The sequence below is a fragment of the Silene latifolia genome, chromosome 10 (assembly GCF_048544455.1).
Source record: "Silene latifolia isolate original U9 population chromosome 10, ASM4854445v1, whole genome shotgun sequence".
Lineage (NCBI taxonomy): Eukaryota > Viridiplantae > Streptophyta > Magnoliopsida > Caryophyllales > Caryophyllaceae > Silene > Silene latifolia.
The window spans coordinates 2984210-3011800 of record NC_133535.1 but is presented as its reverse complement, the minus strand read 5'-3'; the positions used below and the strand labels follow the sequence as shown (position 1 = coordinate 3011800).

Genomic DNA, 27591 nt, shown 5'->3' with positions numbered 1-27591 from the left:
TAGCCCAACCATGGCCTTTCTCATCTCGCGCTGGTCCGATCCAACCGTAACTTGCCCCAAGCTAGGTCTATGGCTACCATTATTCTACCAACCATTTTTAATAAGCGACCTACTTTACGTCATGATTCTTTCTTTCTACAAATTACTTCGTATAAGATCATCTCACGCAATAACGATTCGTAAAATCGTCTTCGACGATCTTTATTCTTTTAAAGGGAAACCAATTCTAACCCGCCCGAGTAGGTCTCCTGAATAGGTGCATTTATTATGTAAATAATTATATAAATAGATATAAAATTACTATGTCACAATTCACGTTAACAATAAAAAGGTTGCGAAATATAAATAAAGGGTACGAAAATCTGATCTTTCAATAACTTATTAAAAAACCGTCTTCCCCAAGTTTCGGTGGACTCGCAAGTAGTTAAACAAAAAGTCGATGGTCAGTAAATCTCCCACATTGTGTGAACCTTCACCCAACTTCTCTCCACCCATTTCTCCTCTCACCTGAGAGAAGAACAACAAAAAAAAAAATCCCCAAATCCCCAAATCAATTTGAATTCTTCAATTCCTAGGGTTTCATCTTCTTCTTCCTAACAATGGCGATCCGATACACCGTCAATTTCTCCGCAACCCTAGCACAACAACGCCTCACCAATTCTCGTTGTATCCATGAACTTCTCTTCAAACCGTACCCGACTCTCAACCCGGATAACAACCAGACCTCGACCTCGACATCGAATCAGAACTATCCGCCGAATCGAAAAACGACGTCGTTTGGTGTACTCGCCGTCGCCGAATTAATCGCCGATAGTGGTAGTTGCCCGATTGCGTCCGGTTTGATCTCTTTGGTTCGATCAACCGGACTTCTCGGTTCGGGTTCCGGTTCAGGTTCAGGATTGATGTCGGTATCGCCGATACGAGGCGGCGCGTCGATTGTACCCTTTTTACACGCGTGGAAATGGATGCCATGTAATGAACCTGCATTGCTTAAATCCAGTAGCAGCGATGTCGATAGAGGTGGGAGTGGACACCGTGTAGTAATTAAAAACGACGTCGTTCCGGAGAAGATGCCGCAGCAGCAGCAGCAGATACCTCAGCGTGTGGCAGAGGCGGTGGCGGTTTCGAAGAAGAAGGATGTTGTGTTGGAGAAGAAGCGGGTGGCGGAGGCGGCTGCGGTTTCAAAGAAGAATGTTGTTTTTGAGAAGAAGCGGGTGGCGGAGGCGGTTGCGGTTTCGAAGGAGAAGGTTGTTTTTGAGAATAAGCGGGTGGCGGAGGCGGTGGCGAATGGGGAGAATGTGAATATGATGGCGAGCGGCGGATGGATGTCGAAATTGTTTAATTTCTCGTCGGAGGATGCGAAAGCGGTTGCTACAGCTGCTACGGTTAATTTACTTTATCGTTCGTCGTTGGCAGAGCCGAGGTCGATTCCCTCAGCGTCTATGGCGCCTACTCTTGACGTTGGTGATCGTATTTTAGCTGAGAAGGTATATATATATGAGACGGTTTTATAATAATTTATACTCCGTAGTTGATTGTTAGAGCATATGAGAGGAGAATTATAGTCTTTTTGGCTGAGAAGGTATATATGAGACGGTTTTATGATAATCTATATGTGTAGTTGGTTGTTAGAGCATGTGAGAGGAGAACTATATAGTCTTTTGGCTGAGACAAGGTATATATGAGACGGTTTTATGATAATCTATACGTGTAGTTGATTCTTTGAGCATATGAGAGGTGAACTATATAGTCTTTTGGCTGAGAAGGTATTAGGTAGTAGGTAGATATGAGACGGTTTTATGATAATCTATAAGTGTAGTTGATTGTAAGAACATATGAGAGAATTATGTAGTCTTGTGGGAGATCGTTGTATGGCAACCTTATAGAAAGGTAGTTGGTTAGGCTTAGTTTGTATAGAAGTATTGGATTAGCTTTGTCGATCTTCTGTTTGATGAGGAGTATTTTAATCAAACGTAAACAAATATTTGGAGGGAGTACTACTCGTAACGCATTTACTGAAATGAATGAACTCGTAATGATGTTCATTTGCATAGTTTGTAAAGAAGTACTCCTATTGGTTAACTTTGTTGTTGTTAGTTAGTTAGGAGGACTAGTTGTAACAAATATTTAGTGAAATTGTATAAATGTTTGTAACACATTTGACTTGAGATCTTCTAATTGAGTGTTATCTCTTGGATCATACAGTGGGTTCAATTATGGGGATACTAGTCATGTTATGTGATTACGTCCGTGGCAGATTTGAATGTATATAGTTTTAAGTTAGATAATGAAAGGGCGAATGATGCTGTAGTTAAGGATCCTGTTTGGAGTTTGGACTTTCAGTCACGTAGTTCCAATCTTTTAGGCGTAGTCTTGAGTCCTGACTTGACGACGATGTTACATTTTATGTTTCTATGTAATTTATTGTTTTTGTTGTAAGATTAAGACTTACATGGCTGGGAAAATTATTAGGTTGTAGTAGTTTTTGTCTTTTTGATACTTTATCACTGCTGTCTAGTTCGTTAGTTACATGGCTAGGAAGATCTGGTAGTGCATTTTACGTTTCCGTGTAATTTATTGTTTCTGGTCTAAGATTACGACGTACATGGCTAGGAAGATTAATAGGTTGGAGTAGTTCTTGTCTTCTTGATCCTTTATCACTGCTGTCTAGTTTGTTAGTTACATGGCTAGGAAGATCTGGTAGTACATTTTACATTTCCGTGTAATTTATTGTTTTTGACTTTTTGTTGTAAGTTTACGACTTGCATGGCTAGGAAGATTAATAGGTTGGAGTAGTTCTTGTCTTCTTGATACTTTATCACAGCTGTCCAGTAGTTCTTTAGTTACATCGCTAGGAAGATCTGGTGGTACATTTTACGTTTCCATGTAATTTATTGTTTCTGTTGTAAGATTAAGACTTACATGGCTAGGATTCCTAGGAAGATTAATAGGTTTGGAGTATGTTTTGTCTTCTTGATACTTTATCACGGCTGTTGAGTAGGCCGTTAGTTACATGGCTAGGAAGATTAGGTGGTACACGGACTACACGCAGACCGCTTGTAGTAAGCAAAGCTAAGCGGTGTTAAGCCTAATGTACAATGTAAGATGAAACTGATACGTTTTTGTTTTTCTATTTTTGTGGATAAATTGCAGTGTTAGGTTGTGGTCTTGTGGATTTACAAATTGTTTGCTTACAACACTCCAGCTGATTAAAGCACGCCTTTATCTTTTTTCTCCGTTTCATGCCAGAGCTTATAAAAGTTAATCACGTGTTATTTTCCAGGTCTCATACTTATTCAGGCAACCCGAGGTTTCTGATATCGTTATCTTCAAAGCACCTCCAATTCTTCAGGTATCATATATGCTCGGTCCAATTCACAACAACAACAACATTACCCCAGTGCCTCAATGGCTCCCGCAAATTGCGGGGTAAGGGGGGGTCGGATGTACGCAGCCTTACCCTTGTGTTAGCAACACAAAGAGCTCGGTCCAATTCACAAAGATCTATTTTTCATATTCTTCTTCATTTATAAAACACAAACTTCTTGGAATATATCAAGTACCCTGTATCTGGATGTGTAATTCATCCTGTTCATCATTAATACAAAGACTCACCCAATAGCGAACATAACAACATCTATGTTACTTAGACTTGTTTAGAAGTATCCGACCTAGGAATTTGTGCAAGGGTTTAACTCTCATATTTTGGCTTAATGAACATAATAACATAACATGTAATACTTCCTTCCTACTACTATGTAATTATCAAACTTTTGAAGTACTCTTCGTTATATGCAGGTGTTCTAGTTATTGACATGTTTATTTGTTCTTTTTAGCAAATTGGTTATACTTCTGGGGATGTATTCATCAAAAGAATTGTAGCAAAGGCTGGTGACTGTGTAGAAGTGAGTACCTACATGAAATAAGCGACACTTATTTGTGCTAAACCTTTCTCCATTATTTTAACGAGTCTGGGATTTCTTCTTGAACAGGTAAAGAATGGACAATTGTTTGTTAACGGCATTGTACAAGATGAAGAATTCATCTTGGAGCCCTTAGCTTATGAGATGGATCCTGTGGTAATTTTGAAAGACCCTTAGCTTCTCGTGTTTGTTGTTCATATAACATTTGACAGAATAAAATAATTTTTTATTGCCCTGATGTACATTTCCTTGCACTTCTGGTCAACAGATTGTTCCTGAAGGTTACGTGTTCGTGATGGGAGACAATCGCAACAACAGTTTTGACTCTCACAATTGGTAATAATAAATCTCTGGTTATTTTATTATTTGTGTATTTCCTTGTTGTATAGAGGAAGCAACGTCGTACAAATCTACTGTCTTGTTTATGGGTTGAGTTTGGTCATGTTTATTTATTGTGACCGTCTCAGTTATTTTGGGGGTCGTGTGCATAAGTTCAAAAATTAGGCACCCTATCCCTATGATAGCTTTCAACATATTGCCAACTTCAAATTATTTCGAAAGTTGAATATCGAAAACTTCGAAGCTGGGGTCTTATTTTGACAACCTAATACGATGTTTGGTCGACAGCCCTGATAGGCTGATACTCGAGAGATATTTTATGTGATTTTTGCAAGCTTTTTTCAACAGACTTTGTTTTAAACTCCCTGTTTAACTTGCAGGGGTCCGCTACCTATCAAAAACATACTTGGAAGATCAATTTTCCGGTATTGGCCCCCTTCCAAATTATCAGAAGCAATAAAACAAGCTCAAGAGGAAACCAATAATTTGGCCGTCTCCTGACAACTTTTTTCCAGGGCTTACCGGTCAATGTTCTGAGGCAACTTCTTAGCCTTAGGTAGGTACTGCATTGAGATGTGGGGGAGCTACGCCATCTCACGTTAAGTTTTCCCGAGATGGCCAATGCTAATTCTTTGTCGTAGAGACTGTATTGGCGGTTGTATCGACAGATGCCAGTTTTTTTTGGAATTCTTCTATTTTTTTCCCTTCTCATTTACAACATCTGTGAATAGTTTTAGATTATTTGAGTGCACCATGCGTGATTGCGCGGTAGGCCGGTATAACATTTTGACGATGCTCGTAATTTTTTGTAACACCTTGTTGTTTAACAATGTAAATGGTTCTGTTTGTCTTTTTTACTTTTATTATTTTTATATACATTTTTTTTTCTCTTGTTGAGCACCACCACAACAGTTAAATACCTTCATCACACGGTCGGCTGAAAATGACAAGGTTGGTGTGTATTAGGGGTGTTAACGAGCCGAGCCCGAGCTTGGCCTTGCTCGGCTTGTGCTCATAAAGTAATACTCGAGTTCGAGCCGATCTCGAGTTTACCCGAGCTTGAAAAAATTGTGCTCGTTATCAAGCTTGCGAGCTCGACCACCAAACTCGAGCTAAACTCGAGCCTATATATAATTGTTGAATTGTCGTTTTTTTTCTCTCGATATGTTCAAAAATAAGGCTCGAAAGTTTTATATACAAATATTGGAAAATTAATAAGACATTTTTTATATGTGTGATACAAATATATAACTATGACAAAATATTTTTATAAAATATGAGTAATATCTCATCTAATTACACAAGTTCGAGCCGTTCACGAGCGTTTCGAGCCGAGCAACGTTGGCTCGGCTTGACTCGTTAAGCTCTCGAGCCGAGCTCACACGAGCCGAGCTTCGACCGAGCTTTGACCGAGCCGAGTTCGAGTTGCTCGCGAACTGTCTCGTCTCATTAACAGCCCTAGTGTGTATGATCACACTCTATAGCAATTGACCTTCCGGATTTGTTTGGATACGATAATAGGAGGGGCCAACAACGGATGCGAGGGAAAGAAATGTCGAAAAACAAAGTAATATTATTTTTGTCGGAGTTTCATATATGTTGAGGCGTGAGGGGGTTATTCACTAATTCTGTTTATCTCCTTCCTTCCCAGTACGCATCAAAGGTAGCGGCTGCAGGTTCCCTAGTCACCAAAAAAAAAAAGAAAATCTCTAACCACATTTAATTTGTCTAAAGAATAGTGTGTACATTATTCTTCTACGATAGTGTACCTCGGTACACGTAATCATAGGTCGACTCGACCCAAATTCAAATTGACTCGATCCCAAATATTTCGCATTGATCTATTATCTATAACGAACTTTATAATAGTTGATCTGGAAATAACCCAATCTAACCGACCCTAACCCAAACTCTTGTAAACCCAAAACTAATCCGACATGTATCCGACCTAATTGACCTGTTTGGCAGGTCTTTTCCTTTTTTTTCGAGTTAACATCAAATCATCAATACATCATCACCTCTCTCTGTTTCTCTCAAGTTGCCGCCATCTCTCCGTATGACGAATCAGAAGCACAAGTTGAAGCAATGTCCTTTTGGGACTTTGGTATGCCGTTTTTCCATTTTCCCTTTCTTGCTCCCTCCGTTCCGATTATTTATTTACCTATTCCAGTGTCTCAGTCAATTATTTACCTTTCTAATTTAAGAATGGCTTTGATGAGTAATTTTATCATACACACTCAATTTGGTCCACTTGTCGTCAAATAATTGGTCATATCCCCTTTACTTGGTAATCACCGGGACGGAGAGAGTACTAATTAACTATCCTGTGCAAGTGTAAACTATTGACTGAGACGGAGGGAGTAACTCAATTTACATACTTTTTTCATTTTTTTTAAACTAATACAGTAATTATTTAATGGTGTAGGCTTTCAGGCGTCTTTGGGCATATTCTAAAGGTAAACGTAGGACGATGAAAACGCAGTTACCTGCTCGGACTAGGGTATGTGTTGGTTTTTTTTACTTATACCCCATCCGTCTCGGTTATTTGTTTACATATTCATTTTAGCGTGTCCTATTCATTTATTTATCTTTCTATATTAGGAAGGTTTTTTTATGAGTAGTTTGATAGTATTAATTTTTTTAACCATCATTGTTTTGCAATTATGTGCTCGGAGCTTGCTGTTTTATACTCCCTCTGTCCTAATCATTTGTTTACTTTCCGTTTTATTGTCGGTTTTTCTAACTTGGGCCTAAGGACACATGTTAATAAGCTAATTAGATAAAGTTTTTCTAGATTATTTCACTGATTATGTTAAATGTGTTTATACATCAATTTTTTATAATATATTCTCAACAATCTTACTTCAATTAGTATATTAACGTGTGCTCTAAGAGCACGCATTTAAAAAACCGATTTATTATTTGTGAGGGGTATTTCAATCAAAGGTAAACAAATGATTGAGACGGAGGGAGTCGTTGCTTTTAATGTTACAAGCATTGACTACGAGCTGGGTTGGTGCCGGCTTGCCGTGTGGCCCGGAGTACTCTGATGTTACAAATGATTGAGATGGAGGGAGTATTTGCTTTTAATGTTACAAGCATGGCTACGAGCTGGGTTGGTGCCGGCTTGCCGTGTGGGTCGGAGTAATCTGATGTTCTCTATTCTAACTGTCAGTCTATGCGGTCCTAACTGTGGTGTAGATATGAACTACTCGTAAATGCGTGCAGAAACGCATGGAATCTTCACTTAAAAGGTGCTCTACAAATCAGCATCGCGAAAGTGATAAGGACACTGCATTCAACCAAAGGGAGAAGAAGATGAACGGCCAATCGAACACTCGCCCTGTCTCTGCTGCTGTATGTGCTCTCTTCGCTTTCTGATAGTCTCCTTTTTTGTTTTTGTTTTTTTTCATATGGTTGGGGTGTTGGGGTTGGTGTCCTTAACAGTTAGTGCAAGGACTTACAAATCTCTAAAAGGATCAAAGGGCATACTTTTGGTATTATTATCAGTTGATCCACGTTTATCAATAACGGTTGGCTTGCTAGATAAGTTTGACGTTATTGTCATACAGATGGCGGTGATCAACTGGTCCCTAAAAGTCACACCTATAGGATACGTTTGAGAGACGTGACAGTATGTAAATACAGTCATGTAGATGCCAATTTTGACTAACCAGTTAGTCTGAGTTATTTGACTAATATTTAGTCAAAATGTGATGTTGACATATGTTATTTAATACGGATTAAATAATAATGGGCTAAGGCGAATTAACCAGTTAATTCGTAAAATTAAATATAAACGATTATATTTAGTTAATGTATATTGAATAAATTATACAATATCGTCTTTGTCGGACATGTATTAATACTTCAACTAACCCGTGTTATTAGTTGATGTTTTAATAGCCGATAACCGATGACGATTTATAATAAAAAAACCGCGTCATATACATTTTAGCGAGTGGGGTCGGTTCAATCGGATCACGAGTTAAATGAGGAGAAAGTGGAAAGCCCACTCCCTCCTCTCATGACCCGCGGACCGAGGCAACAAAAGGAGAGGCTTCCTCTCCTTTTGACCTAGCGATTTTCATTTACAGAAAAACTAGGGTTTTGGAGATTAAGTTTTCTCTGAAACCGAGATCTCACATCTCGAGAAAAACTCACATCACGTTCTCCCAATATTGCAAGGCAATCGGAGAACACGTTCTAGCACAAGGGCATTTCTCGGACGGTCTTGGGTGCAACAATTAGGAGGGAATCTCTGTTGATTTCTGTTCTTTACGCCGTGCATCAAAGGACCCGAGGTTGATTCTTTATCTTTATCGTTTCATTGTTCTATTTCGTTTATGACCATATTTCACATGTTAAATTTACGTTATAATCCTTCAATTTATGGGTTTTATACGGATATTACCCTACAAGTGGTACCAGAGCGAGGCCACGTAAATTTTCATTGTGATTTTTCATAAAAACGATTTGAGACGATCTCGGATTGCCTAGAAAACCGTGAGGCAGCAACTTTTTCTCTCGGCTGAAATTTTTTTTTTGCTGTTGCGTTTTCGTGCTTTGAAAACCGTGCGGCCAAACGTGTTTTGCGGCTGTTTTTGTTTACGTTTTCGATTTGTTTTTATGCATATTGTTGTTTTATACAGAGATTATAACAATATGTCAAGTTTTGTCAATTTGATGCGTTTTTGATCAAAATTGCAATTGATTTTGTCTCGACAAACTGTTTTCACGAGGGTTTTGCAATTTTCAGCCATGTTTGCATTCAATCGAGCGTATTTCTACTCGATCGAGTGCTATTTCTGTCTTGTTTTTGCTCGATCGAGTCCCTGTTGTACCCGATCGACCCCTTTTTCAAAACCCCACTGCTCGATCGAGTTGTCCTCGTACTCGATCGAGTTGATTTGCTGATAAAGGTACTCGATCGACCACCAGTTTAGTCGATCGAGCACTTTCTGTTTGGCAACCCTCTCGATCGACTTGCAGTTCAGTCGATCGAGCCCTTTTGTTCCTCGATCGAGCACTTATGCCCCTGGATCGAGGGATTTTTGTTTTGGCAGCTTTGAAAATTTTTCCTTTTGCTTTAAATTTTCTTTTGGCCTTAATTTGTACTTTATACGGATATTGTACACTCGCTATGATTGTGAAACGGTTCACACACGTACCATTAAGTTATTTTAAAGCGTATTTAAAGTAACGGACTGTATTAGATTAAAATTAAATTGATAGAAGCGGTTTTATCACATGAATTTTAATCATTAAAAGGTGGTTTGGATAAATTTCACATAATTACGGAATTATGTCACGAATGAATTTGTTTTTAGTTGATGCATTTTATTTATCGTTAATTATGAATGTTTTTGAATGCCTTTTATTACGTATTTATTTATTTTGCAAACAGTTGTAACTTAGTGTGGCCTTAGTAGAACGTGTTACCGTAATGATGGAACACGGTCTTGGTTGTATTTTGAGATCTCGTATCTCCGTTTTGGATTTTTCACTTGTAATTACAGTTTTAATTAGAATGTAAATAGGTTTATATTTGTAATTTTAAATTGTAATTTTTGAGAAGACCAAAGATGAAGATCGGATACTCACTCCCGCTACATGGATCAAGATGGAACATCAAGACAAGCTTGTCGGGTCCAACGGTGGATTCCAAAGTTGTTTTATGTTTTATTTTACTAGGATAGGCCACACTAGGAATTTTTATTTACGTATTGCATTCAATTTTTATTTTACAGTAACGATAGTATGCATCATTTTCCGCCTAAAAACCAAACCACCTAATTATTGCATGAAAACTGACACATATATAGGTCACGAGTTAGTTTTCATTGACATTCTCATGTCACACGATTTTTAAGCCATCATCCAAATTAATTCATTCACGCAGACGCTAGTTATTCGTTCACTTAATATGAATTATAATTTAGTTGATGGGATCTTCCTCGTATAAACAAAAATTGAGAACGGTCTTTATAGGTCAAACTCCAATGAGTCCCTTCTTCGTCGGTAGGCATAATATGACCCCTTCTACGTCGGGTAAGTTGGAACCGATTGACCTATTTTATCTCAACACTATGGTCACTCGACGATCCTGTGATCATGGTGGACTATAGATAGGATTTACGGAAATCTATCGACCAAGAGTTCTTACGGAAGAATTAGCTAAACAGTTGGCTTATCAATTTACGAAAATTGAGTCTTGGGATCACTTGTATCATTCTTGAGGGAGATCAATTATGCAAGTGCGAGAGTCTACACGTTAAAACGAATTTTTAAATAGACTTAAATCACCTCGATGAGTTGCTTATTTCGTTTTTGTTTTTCTTTCCTTTTCAGTGTAGATCACGAACTTTTAAACTGCTAATATCAAATGGTGGTTCTCGATAACCCAATGCCAAGTGCCACATTGGACCGTGAGTCCTGGCTTCGGATCTTCATGAATCGGATGAATCAGTCTACTCGATCAAGAATGATGGATCAAACTTCGCGGATCGGGAGGCGGCATTACGGAATGCCGCCGCCGACGGAAGCTCAAATATCTATTTGAGCCCATCCCGGCAAACCCAGGTCCCACGGCTAGAGCTGCTGAAATCACCAAGTTTAATGATTTCGGTATGGAAGCGGGTGCGATTAAAAACGTACTCATTTTTGCAATGGAACCCAATTTGCGGAAACGCTTCATAGCCCATGGTGCGAACAAGATTTTCACCACGCTCACCAAGGAATTCTCGAAAGCACCGAGAATCGTGACCTATGAGCATACCACTCGCTTCTTTGATGCGAGACTCGAAAAAGGGCCAACCAGTTAGCCCACACATTCTCGCATGATTGAGAATGTCGAGAAGTCGGAAACCTTTGATTGTAAGATCGGCGAGAACATTGTGATCGACCGCATACTTCACTCACTCCACGATGGTTATTCGCAATTTAGAGCGAATTACTATGTGAATGATTTGAAGAAAACTCCCCATGAACTGCACTCCCTCCTCGTATGCACCGAGAAGGACATGAAGTTCGGTGGGAGCATGAAAAGGATGTTCTCGTTGTGACAAACAAGGGAAAGGGTAAGGGCAAAGCTCGGGCAAACCTAGCAGTAGGTAAGGCGAAGTTCAAGAAGTCGGGTTCAGGTAAGAGTGGGCCTGGTGAGTCGAGCACCTCATCGGGCGCGACAAAGAGCAAGACCGAAAACATGGAATGCCATCACCGCCACAAGATCGGGCATTGGAGGCGCACATGTCCTGTTTATCATGAGGACATAAAAGCAGGTCGCGTTAAACCTGTTGGTATGTCTTCTTCTTCTACTTTTATTCATATGATTGAGATTAACCACGCAAGTTACGGAACTTGGGTACTTGATACTGGTTGTGGTTCTCATCTGTGTAATCATGTGCAGGGCCTCCGAAATCTCGAGCCTCTCGTAAAGGGTGAGGTTGACCTGCGTGTTGGGAATGGAGCACGAGTGGCTGCCGTCTCAAGGGGAACATATGTGATCCATCTTCCTAGCGGATTTGAGTTATTTTTATATAACTGCTATTATGTACCCAGTCTTTCGAAAAACATTATTTCAGTTTCTGCACTTGACAAACTTGGTTTTTCATTTGTAATAGAGAATAATACTTGCATTTTCTCATTACACGATATGATTTATGGCAAGGCAGTCTCCATGAATGGAATTTATGTTTTAGATCGACAACCGAAATATTACACGTAATGAATAAAAGGTTAAAGGTTGGTGACAAAGATCAGACGTATCTATGGCATCGTCGTATGGGACACATTAATGAGAAACGCGTAAAAATGACTCATTAAACATGGAGCTATCTCGGCCTTTGATTTTCAATCATTTGGCACGTGTGAATCATGTCTCATCGGTAAGATGACTCGAATTTCCTTCAAAGGTGTTGGAATGCGCGCTGCTGACCTATTAGGACTCATACACACGGATGTATGTGGACCTATGTCAATCACCGCACGAGAAGGCTATAGGTATTTCATCACTTTCACGGACGATTTAAGTAGATATGGATATGTCTACTTAATGAAGCACAAAAGTGAATCCTTTGAGAAATTCAAGGAATACCGAGAATAGGGTGCGAGAACCTATTAGGTAGGAAGATTAAAACACTGCGTTCGGATCGTGGTGGCGAGTATCTTTCTCACGAGTTTGATCAACACCTTAAAGACTTCGGGTGGATTGCCCTACGTTAACTCCACTGGAACACCACAATTGAATGGTGTGTCCGAACGGAGAAATCGAACACTACTTGATATGGTTCGATCCATGATGAGTCACACCGTGTTGCCTGACTCATTGTGGGGTTATGCTCTTTTGTCACGCTCTAATACTTAACCGAAGTCCGTCTAAAGCTGTTGACAAGACTCCATATGAACTATGGAAGGGAACGGTCCCTAACTTGTCCTTTATACGGGTTTGGGGCTGCGAGGCTTATGTCAAGTGGAGACACGAGGATAAGCTCGGCCCGCGATCGGTCAAGACATACTTTATAGGTTATCCTAAAGGAACACTTGGTCATTACTTCTATTCGCCAACCGAACAACGTGTTTTTGTTGCGGCTAGTGCGACATTCTTAGAGAAGGAATTTCTCGAAAATGCAAAGAGTGATAGAACCTTCGACCTGTCGGAGATTCCAGAACCAAATACCGAGCAACCATTGGAGGAACCAATTCCTTCAATCCCGGCTGCGGTGAATATTCCTGAGGAACCTAGGAGGTCGGGAAGAGTCTCTATTCCTCCAGACAGATACATTGGTATGGTCGAGGAACATGACATAGATGACGTTCTACTCTTAACGAGTAGTGAACCCGCAACCTATAAAGGTGCCATGACTAGTTCCGACTCAAAGCTATGGCTTGAGGCCATGCAATCCGAGATGGACTCTATGTATGAGAACAACGTATGGGATCTTGTTGACTTACCTGCTAAGGTTCGTCCCCTTCAATGCAAATGTCTTTACAAGATAAAGCATTCTGTGGAAGGTCAACAAGATATCTATAAAGCACGACTAGTTGCTAAAGGTTTCACCAAGTGCCAGGTTTGCACTACGATGAAATTTTTGCACCCGTAGTCATGCTGCGTTCCATTCGGATTATCTTAGCGATCGCCGCGTTTCATGACTATGAAATTTGGCAAATGGATGTGAAAACCGCCTTCTTAAACGGCTTTTTAGAGGAAGAGTTGTACATGGTACAACCCGAAGGTTTCATCGATCCACAACATCCTAAGAAAGTATGCAAACTTAAGCGTTCCATTTATGGACTTAAGCAAGCATCTCGGAGTTGGAATCATCGCTTCGACCAAGTGATTAAAGAAAATGGATTTACTCGATCGGTCGAGGAACCATGTTTATATATCAAGTCGAGTGGGAGCAAGATTGTTTTCCTAATATTGTATGTTGACGACATACTCCTGATTGGGAATGACATACCTCTCTTAACTTCGGTGAAAGTATGGTTGAAAAACCATTTCCGGATGAAAGATCTGGGAGAGGCACAAAGAATTCTAGGCATCCGTATCTATCGAGATAGATCACGACGGATGTTATCTCTCGATCAGAGTCTTACATAGACAAAGTCCTAGAGAGATTCAGCATGACTAACTCCAAGAAGGGGTTTCTTCCTATGGCTCCAGGGGGTGCATTTGAGCAAATCTCGGGCACCGAGAGACACGGAAGAGAAAGAGCGCATGACACGGATTCCTTATGCTTCGGCTATAGGATCAATCATGTATGCCATGATATGCACACGTCCGGACGTGGCATATGCATTGAGTATGACAAGTCGATTCCAACAAAGATCCAGGTGAATCACATTGGCTAGTGTCAAGAACATTCTTAAGTACCTACGGAGGACTAAAGATTGGGCATTGACTTATGGAGGCGATCAAAAGCTATGCGCAACCGGTTACGCAGATGCTAGCTTCCAAACGGATCGTGATGACTCGAAATCTCAGTCTGGATTCGTTTTTACTCTTAATGGCGCTGCAGTCAGCTGGAAGAGTTCGAAACAAACTGTTACAACAGATTCTACGACTGAGTCCGAGTACTATGCGCGTCCTGAAGCTACAAAGGAAGCGATATGGATGCGTCAATTCTTACATGGGCTATCTGTTGTGCCTAGTTCGAATGACCCGATCACCATCTATTGCGACAATAGTGGTGCCATCTTCCAAGCTAAGGAGCCAAAGTCTAGCAACAAGTCTAGACATGTACAACGGAAAGCTCATCTAATCCGAGATTACGTGGAGCAAAAGGAAGTAGTGATAGAAAAGATTGCTACAGATGATAACATAGCAGATCCTCTCACTAAAGCATTACGACAAGATAAACATGAAGGGCATGTTAATTCCATGGGAACTAAACGTGTTCCTAAGTTGTAGTACTCTTTTATGGATTAGATTCATTCTCGTTTGTACTCTATACGACATCATCGTTTTGATATTTATATATTTTGTTTTTCATGTGGAATTGTACGACAATTTTTGAACACCACAAAGTGAACTGAACGAACATTATATTTTTCAGTCCTTAATTGCCCACATGAGCTGATAACTCTGGCAATTATTTTGTGACGTTGGTTGATGGTGGGTTCAACGAGCCATAAGTCAACCGGTTGGTTGGTGACCAATCACAGAGGCGATTTATACGGATATCTCGTAGGACACAATTGTGACATCGACGTGGAGTCCTAAATGTTTTATAACATTCGGTGCCGGTCGTGGATAGGACCTCCATGGTGATCCTAAGAGTCGATTCTTTTGACTATCGACTGTCTCTTGAGACTAAGGCGGATTTTGGGTGACTTTGGTTTCTTTCTCACGGTCATCCGTAACAGGGGGCCAAGTAGATTTTTTCGGGTCATGTCATGCGTGCTTAGATCGGAAGGAGTTCGAGTTGAAGGAAATATTCACCTTTATCGGTACTCGATATTTCTCGGGGCCACTCGAGGAGTCAGAATCGAAATGCATGGCCATGCTCGGATACGGATTCGTTTTATCAGTTAAGTTACTCTCTAGTCGGGGAAACCACTCTTGATCCAGATCGATTGTAAAATACGACCTTTGCGGATCCGGATCTGCAAATTGTTTTACATTGAGTGGGAGAAATTTTAAATGATTATGAGAATCGGTTATCGCACATACACTTGTACGGACAAGTGGGAGTTTGTTGGAGCTTGTGTCCTCCAGTTAGTGCGGATAACGTCATTGCACATACACTTGTACGGACAAGTGGGAGCTTGTTGGGGTTGGTGTCCTTAACAGTTAGTGCAAGGACTTACAAATCTCTAAAAGGATCAAAGGGCATACTTTTGGTATTATTATCAGTTGATCCACGTTTATCAATAACGGTTGGCTTGCTAGATAAGTTTGACGTTATTGTCATACAGATGGCGGTGATCAACTGGTCCCTAAAAGTCACACCTATAGGATACGTTTGAGAGACGTGACAGTATGTAAATACAGTCATGTAGATGCCAATTTTGACTAACCAGTTAGTCTGAGTTATTTGACTAATATTTAGTCAAAATGTGATGTTGAGATATGTTATTTAATACGGATTAAATAATAATGGGCTAAGGCGAATTAACCAGTTAATTCGTAAAATTAAATATAAACGATTATATTTAGTTAATGTATATTGAATAAATTATACAATATCGTCTTTGTCGGACATGTATTAATACTTCAACTAACCCGTGTTATTAGTTGATGTTTTAATAGCCGATAACCGATGACGATTTATAATAAAAAAACCGCGTCATATACATTTTAGCGAGTGGGGTCGGTTCAATCGGATCACGAGTTAAATGAGGAGAAAGTGGAAAGCCCACTCCCTCCTCTCATGACCCGCGGACCGAGGCAACAAAAGGAGAGGCTCCCTCTCCTTTTGACCTAGCGATTTTCATTTACAGAAAAACTAGGGTTTTGGAGATTAAGTTTTCTCTGAAACCGAGATCTCACATCTCGAGAAAAACTCACATCACGTTCTCCCAATATTGCAAGGCAATCGGAGAACACGTTCTAGCACAAGGGCATTTCTCGGACGGTCTTGGGTGCAACAATTAGGAGGGAATCTCTGTTGATTTCTGTTCTTTACGCCGTGCATCAAAGGACCCGAGGTTGATTCTTTATCTTTATCGTTTCATTGTTCTATTTCGTTTATGACCATATTTCACATGTTAAATTTACGTTATAATCCTTTAATTTATGGGTTTTATACGGATATTACCCTACATGGGGGTATGCTGGTGTTCTCTATTTTAACTGTCAGTCTCAGGGGTCGTAATTGTGGTGTTGATATGAACTCGATGCACGCAGACACGCATAGAATCTCCACTTAAAAGGCGCTCTACAAATCAGCATCACGAAAGTGATAAGGACACTGCATTCAACCAAACGGAGAAGAAGATGAACGGCCAATTGAACCCTGGCACTGTCCCTGCTGCTGTATGTGCTCTATTTGCTCTCTGATAGTCTTTTTTTACGTATGGCGTGGACCGAATAACCCATGGGGCCTCCAAAATGACTGAACACACTCATCCCGTTAGGAACCGGTCATTAAAGCTCGATTGTTTGGTTTTTTGCCTGGATTTTGTACACCAATCTTTCTGCGTGGAAAAACGTGGGACTTAGAAACTCTTTGAGTGGATTTACAGCTGTATTTTTTTTACTGCAAGTTTCATTAGTTATCTGAAAAGCCGAGTTAACATTGTCTACTGTAGTGACGTTATTAGGGTGATGATTCTTTAATCAAAGTCAAATCAAGCATTGATTGACATGAAAGTCGTAAACTATCCTCTGGTGGAAGGTTTAATAGGAATATTTATAATAGTTGGGCCTCAACCATCACCTTAAGGTTTTGGTTGAGATGGTTCATCTATCATGGTATTAGAGCCAGTGTCCAAAGGTCACGGGTTCAAATCCTGGCAACCTCAAAACTCTTCAAAAACTCGAAGTGGAAACCCAGCACGGTATGGGGGAGCCGGTGCACAACTAACCACTCTTCAAGCCCAACGGGCATTTGAGTGAGGGAGCGTAATAGGAATATTTATAATAGTTGGGCCTCAACCATCACCTTAAGGTTTTGGTTGAGATGGTTCATCTATCAAAAGATACTACTCCGTATAATTTATCTTGATGTGGGATAAACTTTGTACGATACTGCGAGGAGCGAGTGGTGTTTGGACAGTGGTTATTGGGAATGTACGATACCAGTCCTAGATCTAGTGTTTTGGAAGGGTGGGGAAGAGGCAGCTGTTGATTTTGTCATGTCTGTAGAGTCTATTTTGAATGCCAATCTCTACGCTCATAATTATCTGTGAGGGGTATTTCGATCAAAGGTAAACAAATAATTGAGACGGAGGGAGTAGTTGCTTTTAATGTTACAAGCATTGGCTATGAGCTGGGTTGGTGCCGGCTTGCCGTGTGGGTCAGAGTACTCTGATGTTCTCTATTTTAACTGTCAGTCTATGCGGTCCTAACTCCTAACCGTGGTGTTGATATGAACTAAATGCGTGCAGAAACGCATGGAATCTTCACTTAAAAGGTGCTCTACAAATCAGCATCGGAAAAGTGATGAGGACACTGCATTCAACCAAACGGAGAAGAAGATGAACGGCCAATCGAACACTCGCCCTGTCTCTGCTGCTGTATGTGCTCTCTTCGCTTTCTGATAGTCTCCTTTTTTGTTTTTTTTTTCCATATGGTTGGGGGTATGCTGGTGTTCTCTATTTTAACTGTCAGTCTCAGGGTCGTAATTGTGGTGTTGATATGAACTCGATGCATGCAGACACGCATAGAATCTTCGCTTAAAAGGTTCTGTACAAATCAGCAGCGCGAAAGTGACAAGGACACTGCATTCAACCAAATTAGGAAGAATATGAACCGTCAATCGAACCCTGGCACTGTCCCTGCTGCTGTATGTGCTCTATTTGCTCTCTGATAGTCTTTGAGTAGATTTACAGCTGTATTTTTTTTACTGTAAGTTTCATTAGTTATCTGAAAAGCCGAGTTACCATTGTCTACTGTAGTAACGTTATTAGGGTGATGATTCTTTAATCAAAGTCAAATCAAGCATTGATTGACATGAAAGTCGTAAATTATCCTCTGGTAGAAGGTAAAAGATCCTAAGTTTTTAGTTAAATTTTCGAAGAAATTTCAAATTTTTATGAAATTTCACGTTTGCCCCCTTTAACGGGAAATCCTGGCTCCGCCACTGGATGCAGCGGTTGATTTTGTCATGTCTGTAGAGTCTGATTTTGAATGCCAATCTCTACGCTCATAATTACGCTGCTGATTTCAACTTGGTGGACGCAGACACACAAGAAATCTTATCTTGAAAGGTGGCTTTTAAAGGAGTACAACAAAAGTGTTAAGGAGGCTGCATTCAGTCAAGCCGGAAAGGATACGATTGACAGACAATTGGAATTCAAAGAGGCTCTTATTGTATGTGCTGTCTTCATTCTCTGATACTTCTGGTTTTCCACATCTTTTATTGCTGCTGATATATATGTATAACTCGATTTCTTAATTTGGTGTGATTAGCCAGCCGTCTTTGCTTCTTAGTTCTATATATAGATTTACGAAATGCATGGAATCTAGTACTCTTAAAAAGTTTCTTTGCTTATCAGCGCAGGATAATGGCTGAAGAGCGTACTGGTTTCCGCTGGCACAAGACGATGACGGGTAGCGGATGGGGAAATATTGTATGTGCTCTCTTTAGTCTACTACCGTTGTTTTTCGTACAATTTAGTAGTGGATGGGAATTTCGTAAATTTTAGCTAAATTTTTCGAAATCCGGACATACCTTATATAATGTCAAGAAACCATCTCAACCAAAAGCTTAAGCTGATGGTTGAAGTTCCTTGATTCGTTTTATATTCTAACATATAATTACCCATCTCCCCCACTCTAAAATTTTTCGCTCCCTAAGTTGAAATCCCGACTCCGCCACTGGTTCTGAGCGATTTACTTGTGATAGTAAAACTACTCGTATTCTTTCGTACATTTGATTAAATTGTGTTTTGACAAACTTGTTTTGTGCAGATTCAAAAAGGCGGTAGACCAACACACATCTTAATAAAACCAATACACATCCAAAAAAAACGTAGAGGAGGTATGCTATTTTTGGGCATTATTATTGCATTTTCTGGACCTACAGCCTGTAGTTACTTTTTTTTGGTCTAAACCATCCGGTAATCCGAACCACATTGGGCCGACTAATCCGAATTTCGAGGCGTGTCCAAGGATTATGGTATTTAAACCCCTCCCAATCGCAGTTGTGGGAGATCGATCCGCAGACCTCTCTACCAAGCGCAGCCCCATGCTACCACTGCGCCAACCAACGATTGGTACAGCCTGTAGTTGCTTTAATTTTGATAAAACACAATCTTGAAATAAGTGATATAATTAATAATGCTATGGATGCAGAACGGCGGTGAATTGCGACTGGCCTTATCTCCTCTAGCTGTTAAGTTATATACAATGACGGGACACCGGTGTCATTTGCGGTGACAAGGGTTGGCTTCCGGAACGCATTCGCTTCAAGTTTAATAGCTTAACTTAATTCGGAGATTATTTATATTCAATTGTTCTCTTGAAATGTTGCCTTACGCGAAATTTGTGTAAAACGGATCCATTTATACGACTATCAGAACCCATTTAAATGAAAAATTGATCATAAAAAGATCCGTTTTACAAATTGCCGGTCTCCCCCAAAACATCAGTAAGTATTATTTTTCAGCTTTTTCGCTCCGATTTTGCAATGAAAATCACAAGAGTTGGTATATTAACAATGTACTCGCAACTCGTGTCCCAAAAAAAAACAACTCGATACTCTTCTCATCAACTCGACAACTATCCAAATCAAAGAAATTATACGACGGAGTTATTAATTCTCCGACCACATTTAATTTGTCTACAAAAATAGCGTACAATATTCTTCTACGATTGTATACCTCGGCACACAGAACTACTGCGCGACTGTCAGAACAGCCCATCATCAAACTCTTCATACTCGTCTTCATTATAATCGTATGTATCATCTTGGTATTCCTCATATGTATTCCTCTCATAATCGTCTTCATTATCCTCGTCATCCTCTCCTTGAATTTTCTTCTCCGGAAAACTTTCTGTGCGAAACCTCTTAGGGCTATCAGAAACTACAGGCTCATCGAACAGTTCCTTTAATCTGTCATGGTTAAGTTTTGAACTAACTCTCTTTTTGCTCAACATTTGATGAGCAGCTTCTGCAGCAGTCCGCGCAATTCCATCAGTTTTCTTTTTCTGACGTTCCTTTTTTGGTTTCGGAACATTCAGAAGACCTGCAGCCGCTTTTTGCGCTTGTTCCTCTAAATACTCCCAATTTACCTTCTCCCATATCGTCTTCTTGTACTCCGTCTCTTCTTTATTATGCAAGTAACCATTAACCTCTTCATCATCAATATCAGACAAATTATCCGATTCATCATCAACTTCCGTTTCAGAAATGCCTTCTAAACTATTCGTCCTTGTTACATCCAATAGAGAATTCTTATCAGCATTTGCCTCTGCGCGTGCCTTGGCTAACCTCTGTCTCTCAGCACGCTGGAAAGCTGGAGGGTCCGATCCACCATCAAGACCACCTGATATTTTTATAAACTCAATATAACAATTTTCACATAATCCATGCGCGAAATGAGAAATGTCGTTCTTATTCTTATGTTCACAAAGCAATTCACCTTCTTTCGACAACTTACCCTTAACGAAAGCAATCTCCTCGGCTTTCTGGTTGAATTCCTCAATCGTAAGGCTTCCAGACTCGGTTTCTTCAAACTCAATTAACCGTTTATTCAATGTTGCTTCACATATATGTACAACCTTAATAACATCAGTCTTCGGAATCTTATGACCATACGAGATAGCAGAAATATACAATGCTGCACCGCACAAACCACTAGGCTTTCTCCCAGTCTGCATCCAATCTCGTTTCATACTAGTCATTATACGCAACGCAGTCTTCTCAATCTCGTGGTTTCTTTCTCCCAACAAACCATGCGCGAACCTGTGAATAAAAAGACTTGGATCGACAAGTTTCCGAACAATAGCATGTTCTTGCAGATGCAATACTTTGCAGAGCTGTAAAAAAACAGCACCCAGAACATAAACATTAATTCTCAAATACTCGGAAAATTCAATAAGAAGGAATGGTCTGTTTTTTTCCCGACAAGCGATATACAGACACGCTGCTGCAACCTGCTCAGCTCTACGGCCACGCAGAAAGTCTTTCTCGACTGCTATTTCATAAAATCGAACAGAAGGGATAGCTAGAAATTCTCCGTCACCAATTCCCATGTTCTGAATCATTTCTAGAATGAATTCTTTGGCTTTATTTAGTGTTCTTTCACGAGAACCCGAATTCTCCGATTCAATCCTCACAGAACGACTATCCTTCTGCATCTGCCCTGCAGCATTCTTCCTGAATTGTACTTCCTCTGTGTAAATATTTTCGGCAACAACTTTCCCACAGCTGGTGCAACATGTGTACAAGTCATTAGTTTCAACAGTAGTCGTCCGCGCACAGCTGGTGCACCAACTCCTCCTACGACTCATCTCGAGTACGGGGATGGCGAAAACGGGTTGAATATTTTTGGTGATAACCAGGGATGCTTATATATAGCAATTAAAAGAGTACGATAATTGGAAACCTAATATAACTGGAATATGGAAAGATATATATATTTGACGAAATATGGTAACTAATTAACTATGACTTTTTTTTTTTTTTTTCGGTGCGAGTGAATATCTAAATTAATATTATATTGTATTCCTTATAGGTAACAATACAACGTCATAAAGTGATAAGACTCGTAACGGTAGAGTCTAGACCGGACTCAACCAATATTTTCATGATTTCATTTTCATACATTGAAAATTTAAAATTAAAAATTAGAAAGGGATATTCATAATCTATAGTCCAGGAAATAATATGTTCCTTATTTGTAAGTTTGGAATGTTAAGAGAATTATTACTTCGGGTAATCTATTTTCGGGTTTGTTAAATGTGTAATTAGTGCATTAATAATAAAATGAATTCATATTTATTCAATATAGAATTATATAGTAATAGATTACTCCAGTAATAGTTACCCATGGCCCATGGGAGAGGGGGAGTAATACATTACCCATGTATGTGAGTAATGGATTGCTTAGATAAACAATCACCCTCATACAAAACTCACTAAAATGACCCCAAATTATTACTCCATTATTTTTTTCACCCTTTTCCCTTAAATTACAAATATAATAAAATATAAAAGTGATTTGAAAATTACAAATTTTGAAATAGCAAATCTTGTGCAATATTTTAAGAAAATATGTATTATCAATATTTTATGGTTAAACATGATTAAATAAGTGCTTTAATAATTACAAATTTTGAAATAGCAAATCCGTACAATTTGCACGGGTTTAAAACTAGTAAACTTTCATTTTCTACCTCTTATTAAGATTATATTAATTAGTACATTATAACATTAAAGGTACGGTTAATTTATGCAATTAATTTAATAAGAATGTCTATTTATAAAACAAAACTAAAAAATACCGTACTGGAACACGGGGATCTATACTAGTCTCATGATTAAGCAAGGTAAGGGCTCAATTATCGGTTTCACACATGACAATCACACTTGTACCAAATTCTTCGTCGATTAGAACTCTTTAAAGAAAGATTTATTTTAAGCCTTACATTGTAGTAATATTCCTATCTTTTTGTTATTTTATTACGTTCTACATTAAATTCAATAGGGATCAAGTTTCAAGCCTTGTTAATCACAAATAAGATCCTACAACTTGTTGTACAGTAGCATTGTACAACAGACCCATATATATTACATATTAAACAATTTAGGCCCAATAAAAGAAAAATTCTACCCAACTCCTTTTTCCCTAATTCTGTTCTCCAGTCGACAAACCCTTCTCTTTCTTTTCTCTAAATTTCTATCAAACGCAGTCGACAAATCTCTCTTTTCAATAATTCTGATTCTAATATGATGAAAGGGAAGCAATTAGCATCATAATCAAGAAGAAAAACGCATCTAACAATATTTTGGTGAACGAGAAGCAATTTATATCATCATCAAGACGGAAAAATAGATCTAACAATACTTTGAGGTAAATTTCTATATCAATCATACGAACTATTATTAGAAGAATACAAACTAAAAAATACGAGCATATAAGAATACGAGCTATTAAGATAAGAATACGAGCGAATGTAAAAAGAATACGAGCTTAAAAGAATCACGAACTTAAAAATAGGAGCACATAAGGATACGAGCTATTAAGATAAGAATACGAGCTAATGTAAAAAGAATACGAGCTTAAAAAGATCAAGAGCTTTAAAATACGAGCACATAAGAATACGAGCTATAAAGATAAGAATACGAGCTAATGTAAAAAGAATACGAGCTTCAACTATTTTCATGCATTATAATTTTGGAAAATTTCTTTCTCACCCGTTATGTCCTATGATTTGTTCCGCATAGTCAATTAATTATAATAATTTAAGGGAGAATATGATTCATTAACTGAATGATAGAGAAGATAGAGAGTAGTTAGAAAAAAGAAAAATATAGAAGCAGTAGATGAGAGAAGGGGGATTGGATTGAAAATTTGATTACGTTATTTTTTTTTCTAAAAGTATTTGAAAAAGGACTAAAATACCATTGGATGTACAATAACATTGTACATCCAGTTGTATAGTCTTGGAACTGCTTGTTAATATGTTAAATTTTGTTAGACGGATCACGGTCAAAAAATATATTAATACGAGTTTCCAAAAGTATGGACTTTATAATATCTCTAAAACCTCCAACATCTTAATCAAAAATTCAGTATAAAATTTTTATTCGAAACAATCTGTTTTACACCCGAATTTCAATCTTAACCGTCTCTTTCTTGCTAAACTTTGGTATTCTAATACTAGTTTAAAACTCGTGCAAAATTGCACGGACATATATAGATAAAATATATAAATAAGATAAATTTTTTTAAGTGACTGTGCAACATTTTATATAAACGATTTTAGTTACCTAGAGTATATGTAATTGAGCTTCAGTATTCTACAACGTCTTAAAGGGTAATAATTTAATATCACTTGAAAACAATTAGTAGTCCTACGTAGCTTAATCAGCATTTCTTTTGATGGACAATAGAGTATTCAACAAACTCTTTGGGATCATCACAGATAATTGAAACCTACACCTACAATTGGAAAATTACATGATAAAGATGAATTCCGGAAAAAAATATCCAAAGGAAATACTCGTAGTAAATAATACCGAGTAAAAAATAGTGAAATACGTCATGTTGAGGCAAAAGGGACGCTGTTTAGTTTACACCCAATTTTATGAAAATTTGTTAGCAGTAAATTATAATTTACCGAAAATTTCGATCATGCTTCAGTTCAACATAAATAGGAGAAATTAAATTCAAACCCGGTCCTAGAAAATTAGGATAAAAATGGTACTTTCTCTATCCCATTTTTATCTTAATTTTCTAGGATCGGTTTGAATTTAATTTCTCCTATTTATGTTGAACTGAAGCATGATCGAAATTTTCAAATTTTCATAAAATGGCAAAGATAGAGTAAATACTTGCAAAATTTAGAAAAAAAACTAATGCTGCATTAAAATTGGTATGGAACCAATGTGTTCTCACATTAATCCAAACTATACTTTAACCCAATTTATATTGCAATGAGAAACGGTCTCATTGTATAAAAAGATCTCATTTGTTATAATCAAATGTATAGTTTCCTAATAAAAATGGGCCATCTCACATTCTACCTCTATAATTTGTAAAAAATATGGCTTCACCGGATTAGCATCATCGACATTCGACAACCTTATTGTCGCCGCAGCATAGTCCACAAGGAAGCTCTAATGGTTGCAAAAAATAATTACAAAAACTTTAGAGATACGATCTCTCAATAGCGTTATTGAGAGACTTCTCACCTGATGAAGGGAGAAAGTTACTTAATTTCTATTTCTCATGTTATGTCTCTCACTCTAATTTAGTGGGAGACCTCTCTCACGAGACCTAATGAGAAATAATTGTCCCTCATAAAGGGAGAAAATGAATGGATGGACTATTGAGGACCATAACGTGAGCCCTCACATTCGTTGTGAAGTCAATAATAACTATTTTATAAAGTTTTTTTTTTACTATTGAGGACCGTAACAGGGCCAAACATGTTAATCCTAAAAAAAATATGTTTCTTTATTACTATAATAATAATTATTATTAATATTATTATTATTGTAACGCAACTTCTATTGAGATAAAACAATTTTGCAAGAAATTGATGGGAATCCGAGATAGTATATGGGCTCTCATCCTCTTAGCAATAGCAAGACTAGATCGAGTTAAAATAAAGCCAGCAGCACGTGCTCCATCATCCTAAGATACCGGAAATTTTAATGATCTTAGTTTACATGATTAAGAAAAGTTGCTAGTTGATGAGAATGGATCTGTTTTGGGGTGTCCTCATCACTTTTGGGGTGCTGATTTGCAGAGCACCTTTTAAGTGAAAATTCCTTGAGTGTCTGCATGCATTTAGTTCATAGCAACACTACAGTCAGGACCGACCACATAGAGTGAAAGTTAAAAAAAAAAGACTACATCAGAGTCCTCCGACCCACACCCGGCACCAACAAAGCTCGTAGCCAACACATGTACCATTAAAAGCAACTACTCACTCCGTCTCAATCGTTTATTTACGTTTGATTAAAATTCCCCCTCACTAATAATAATAATAATAATAATAATAATAATAATCAATATCTATCTATCTATCTATCTATATTATTAAAGGAAGCTTTTTTCGATTGATTTTAGAGACTCCACGTTTTTAAAACTACCTAATTTCTAATTTAGCAATTAAATAAATATAGATAAGGATTAAAAAGTTTGTTTTAACATGGTTCAAATACGTTAAAGAAAGTCTAAAAGATAGTGACTACTGCACATAGTCAGTCATACAAGGAGTCTTGGTGCTTTCCTTGCAAGTCTCCTTTGTTCAAGGTACTAGTTTTATGCCCGTGCAAATTACACGGGGTTGTCGTTTAGGGTTGAGAAGTAAGGTTGTTAATAGGGAATGCTCTTTCATGGTAGTATTAATTTTGGAATTTTAGAAATACATAAAAAAAAGTCTCAAAATTATAAGACTTAACAAAAGTAGACAAATTGGAAAGAAATAAGTACAACAAAAAGCTTTTAGGGGGTATAATCATAAGTTAATTGAACTATAGTTTCTCAAAAACTTCTTTATACACTACGTTATTTGTTCTATTGGACACGTGTTTATCATTATCGCAAATCAGAATCTTCAATTCCTTTTTGCTTGTGACTCTTGAAATAGCGACATAGAGCTGAATATTTAACTAATTTTGGTTAAGCAATTACCAACTGACCCTAATGCATCATGAAATATTCTCAACTACGGTTCAGATAATATTTATATATTAATTAGTTATCTCCTTTTAAAGTTAATTATCTTTAGAAATAAAGTTTTAAAATAAAGTAATAAAAAATTTCCACTTTTTGTCAAAATTTTTTAAATAAGACATATTTAAGTTAGATTTGAATCATAAATTTCATTTGCAATCAGCTTAAATGATGCACTAGGGTCAGTTGGTTGAGTAGTTATTGTAGTTCGATATGTCGTATTGTTAAGTTTATTCTTTGTTTTATTAATAAGGTGGCTTCATACAAACCCTACTTATATATGAGTCAAAATTATTCGGATTAAAAATAACGCAAAGTTTGTAAAATGTTGCAAGCCCGTGCGATTATTAAAACTATTTTGTTATTAAGTTGGAAGCCCGTGCAATTGTCAAAACTAATTTTCATTCAGTCCAACTCTTAGACGGTTGAAGGACTTATGCACGGATAACATGAAGATTTTAACCCGTGCACGTTTAAAATTGCAATTTTAACCCATTTTTCGTTTAGTACATATTCTCTCGCAGTCATTAGTTTATTTACATTTTTCTTTTTTCGGTATATTCAATCGAAATTTTACATTTCCTTTTCTTGGGCTAATATGTATATTTATTACAATATAAGCACTCTTAAAAGTTACATGTATGTGAGGTTGTAAAAATTCGCATCGAAAGCAAATGTAAAGAACATATATGATGGATGAGAAAGAGTATTATTATCTAATAAATAGTGAAATAGGAAAAAATTTAAAACTCTGGCTCGTACACGTTTAGAATGATTCAGTCAAAAACTTAAATATTCAAACCCGTGATGC

The 27591-nt window shown here is 38.0% G+C and overlaps 4 protein-coding genes across 4 annotated transcripts; 3 read left to right on the top strand and 1 right to left on the bottom strand.

Annotated features, from left to right (window-relative positions):
• The first annotated feature begins 407 nt into the window (after positions 1–407).
• On the top strand, positions 408–5119 carry LOC141604710 (thylakoidal processing peptidase 1, chloroplastic-like). The gene is made up of 6 exons (XM_074423175.1): positions 408–1487; positions 3284–3352; positions 3837–3905; positions 3993–4079; positions 4192–4259; positions 4643–5119. Exons 1-6 carry the CDS (start codon positions 600–602, stop codon positions 4761–4763), a joined length of 1302 nt encoding a protein of 433 aa, XP_074279276.1. The 5' UTR covers positions 408–599; the 3' UTR covers positions 4764–5119.
• Positions 5120–6162: 1043 nt separating this feature from the next.
• Positions 6163–9092, top strand: LOC141607022 (uncharacterized). The gene is made up of 4 exons (XM_074426399.1): positions 6163–6366; positions 6688–6762; positions 7491–7619; positions 8451–9092. Exons 1-4 carry the CDS (start codon positions 6319–6321, stop codon positions 8511–8513), a joined length of 315 nt encoding a protein of 104 aa, XP_074282500.1. The 5' UTR covers positions 6163–6318; the 3' UTR covers positions 8514–9092.
• Positions 9093–16597: 7505 nt separating this feature from the next.
• On the top strand, positions 16598–19911 carry LOC141607021 (uncharacterized). Its single transcript, XM_074426398.1, has 7 exons — positions 16598–16740; positions 17814–17942; positions 18083–18211; positions 18610–18738; positions 18924–18998; positions 19339–19408; positions 19723–19911. Exons 1-7 carry the CDS (start codon positions 16702–16704, stop codon positions 19731–19733), a joined length of 582 nt encoding a protein of 193 aa, XP_074282499.1. The 5' UTR covers positions 16598–16701; the 3' UTR covers positions 19734–19911.
• A 269-nt stretch (positions 19912–20180) lies between these two features.
• On the bottom strand, positions 20181–21887 carry LOC141607020 (transcription factor IIIB 60 kDa subunit-like). Its single transcript, XM_074426397.1, has one exon. It carries the CDS (start codon positions 21880–21882, stop codon positions 20278–20280), a length of 1605 nt encoding a protein of 534 aa, XP_074282498.1. The 5' UTR covers positions 21883–21887; the 3' UTR covers positions 20181–20277.
• Between the last annotated feature and the right edge of the window lie 5704 nt (positions 21888–27591).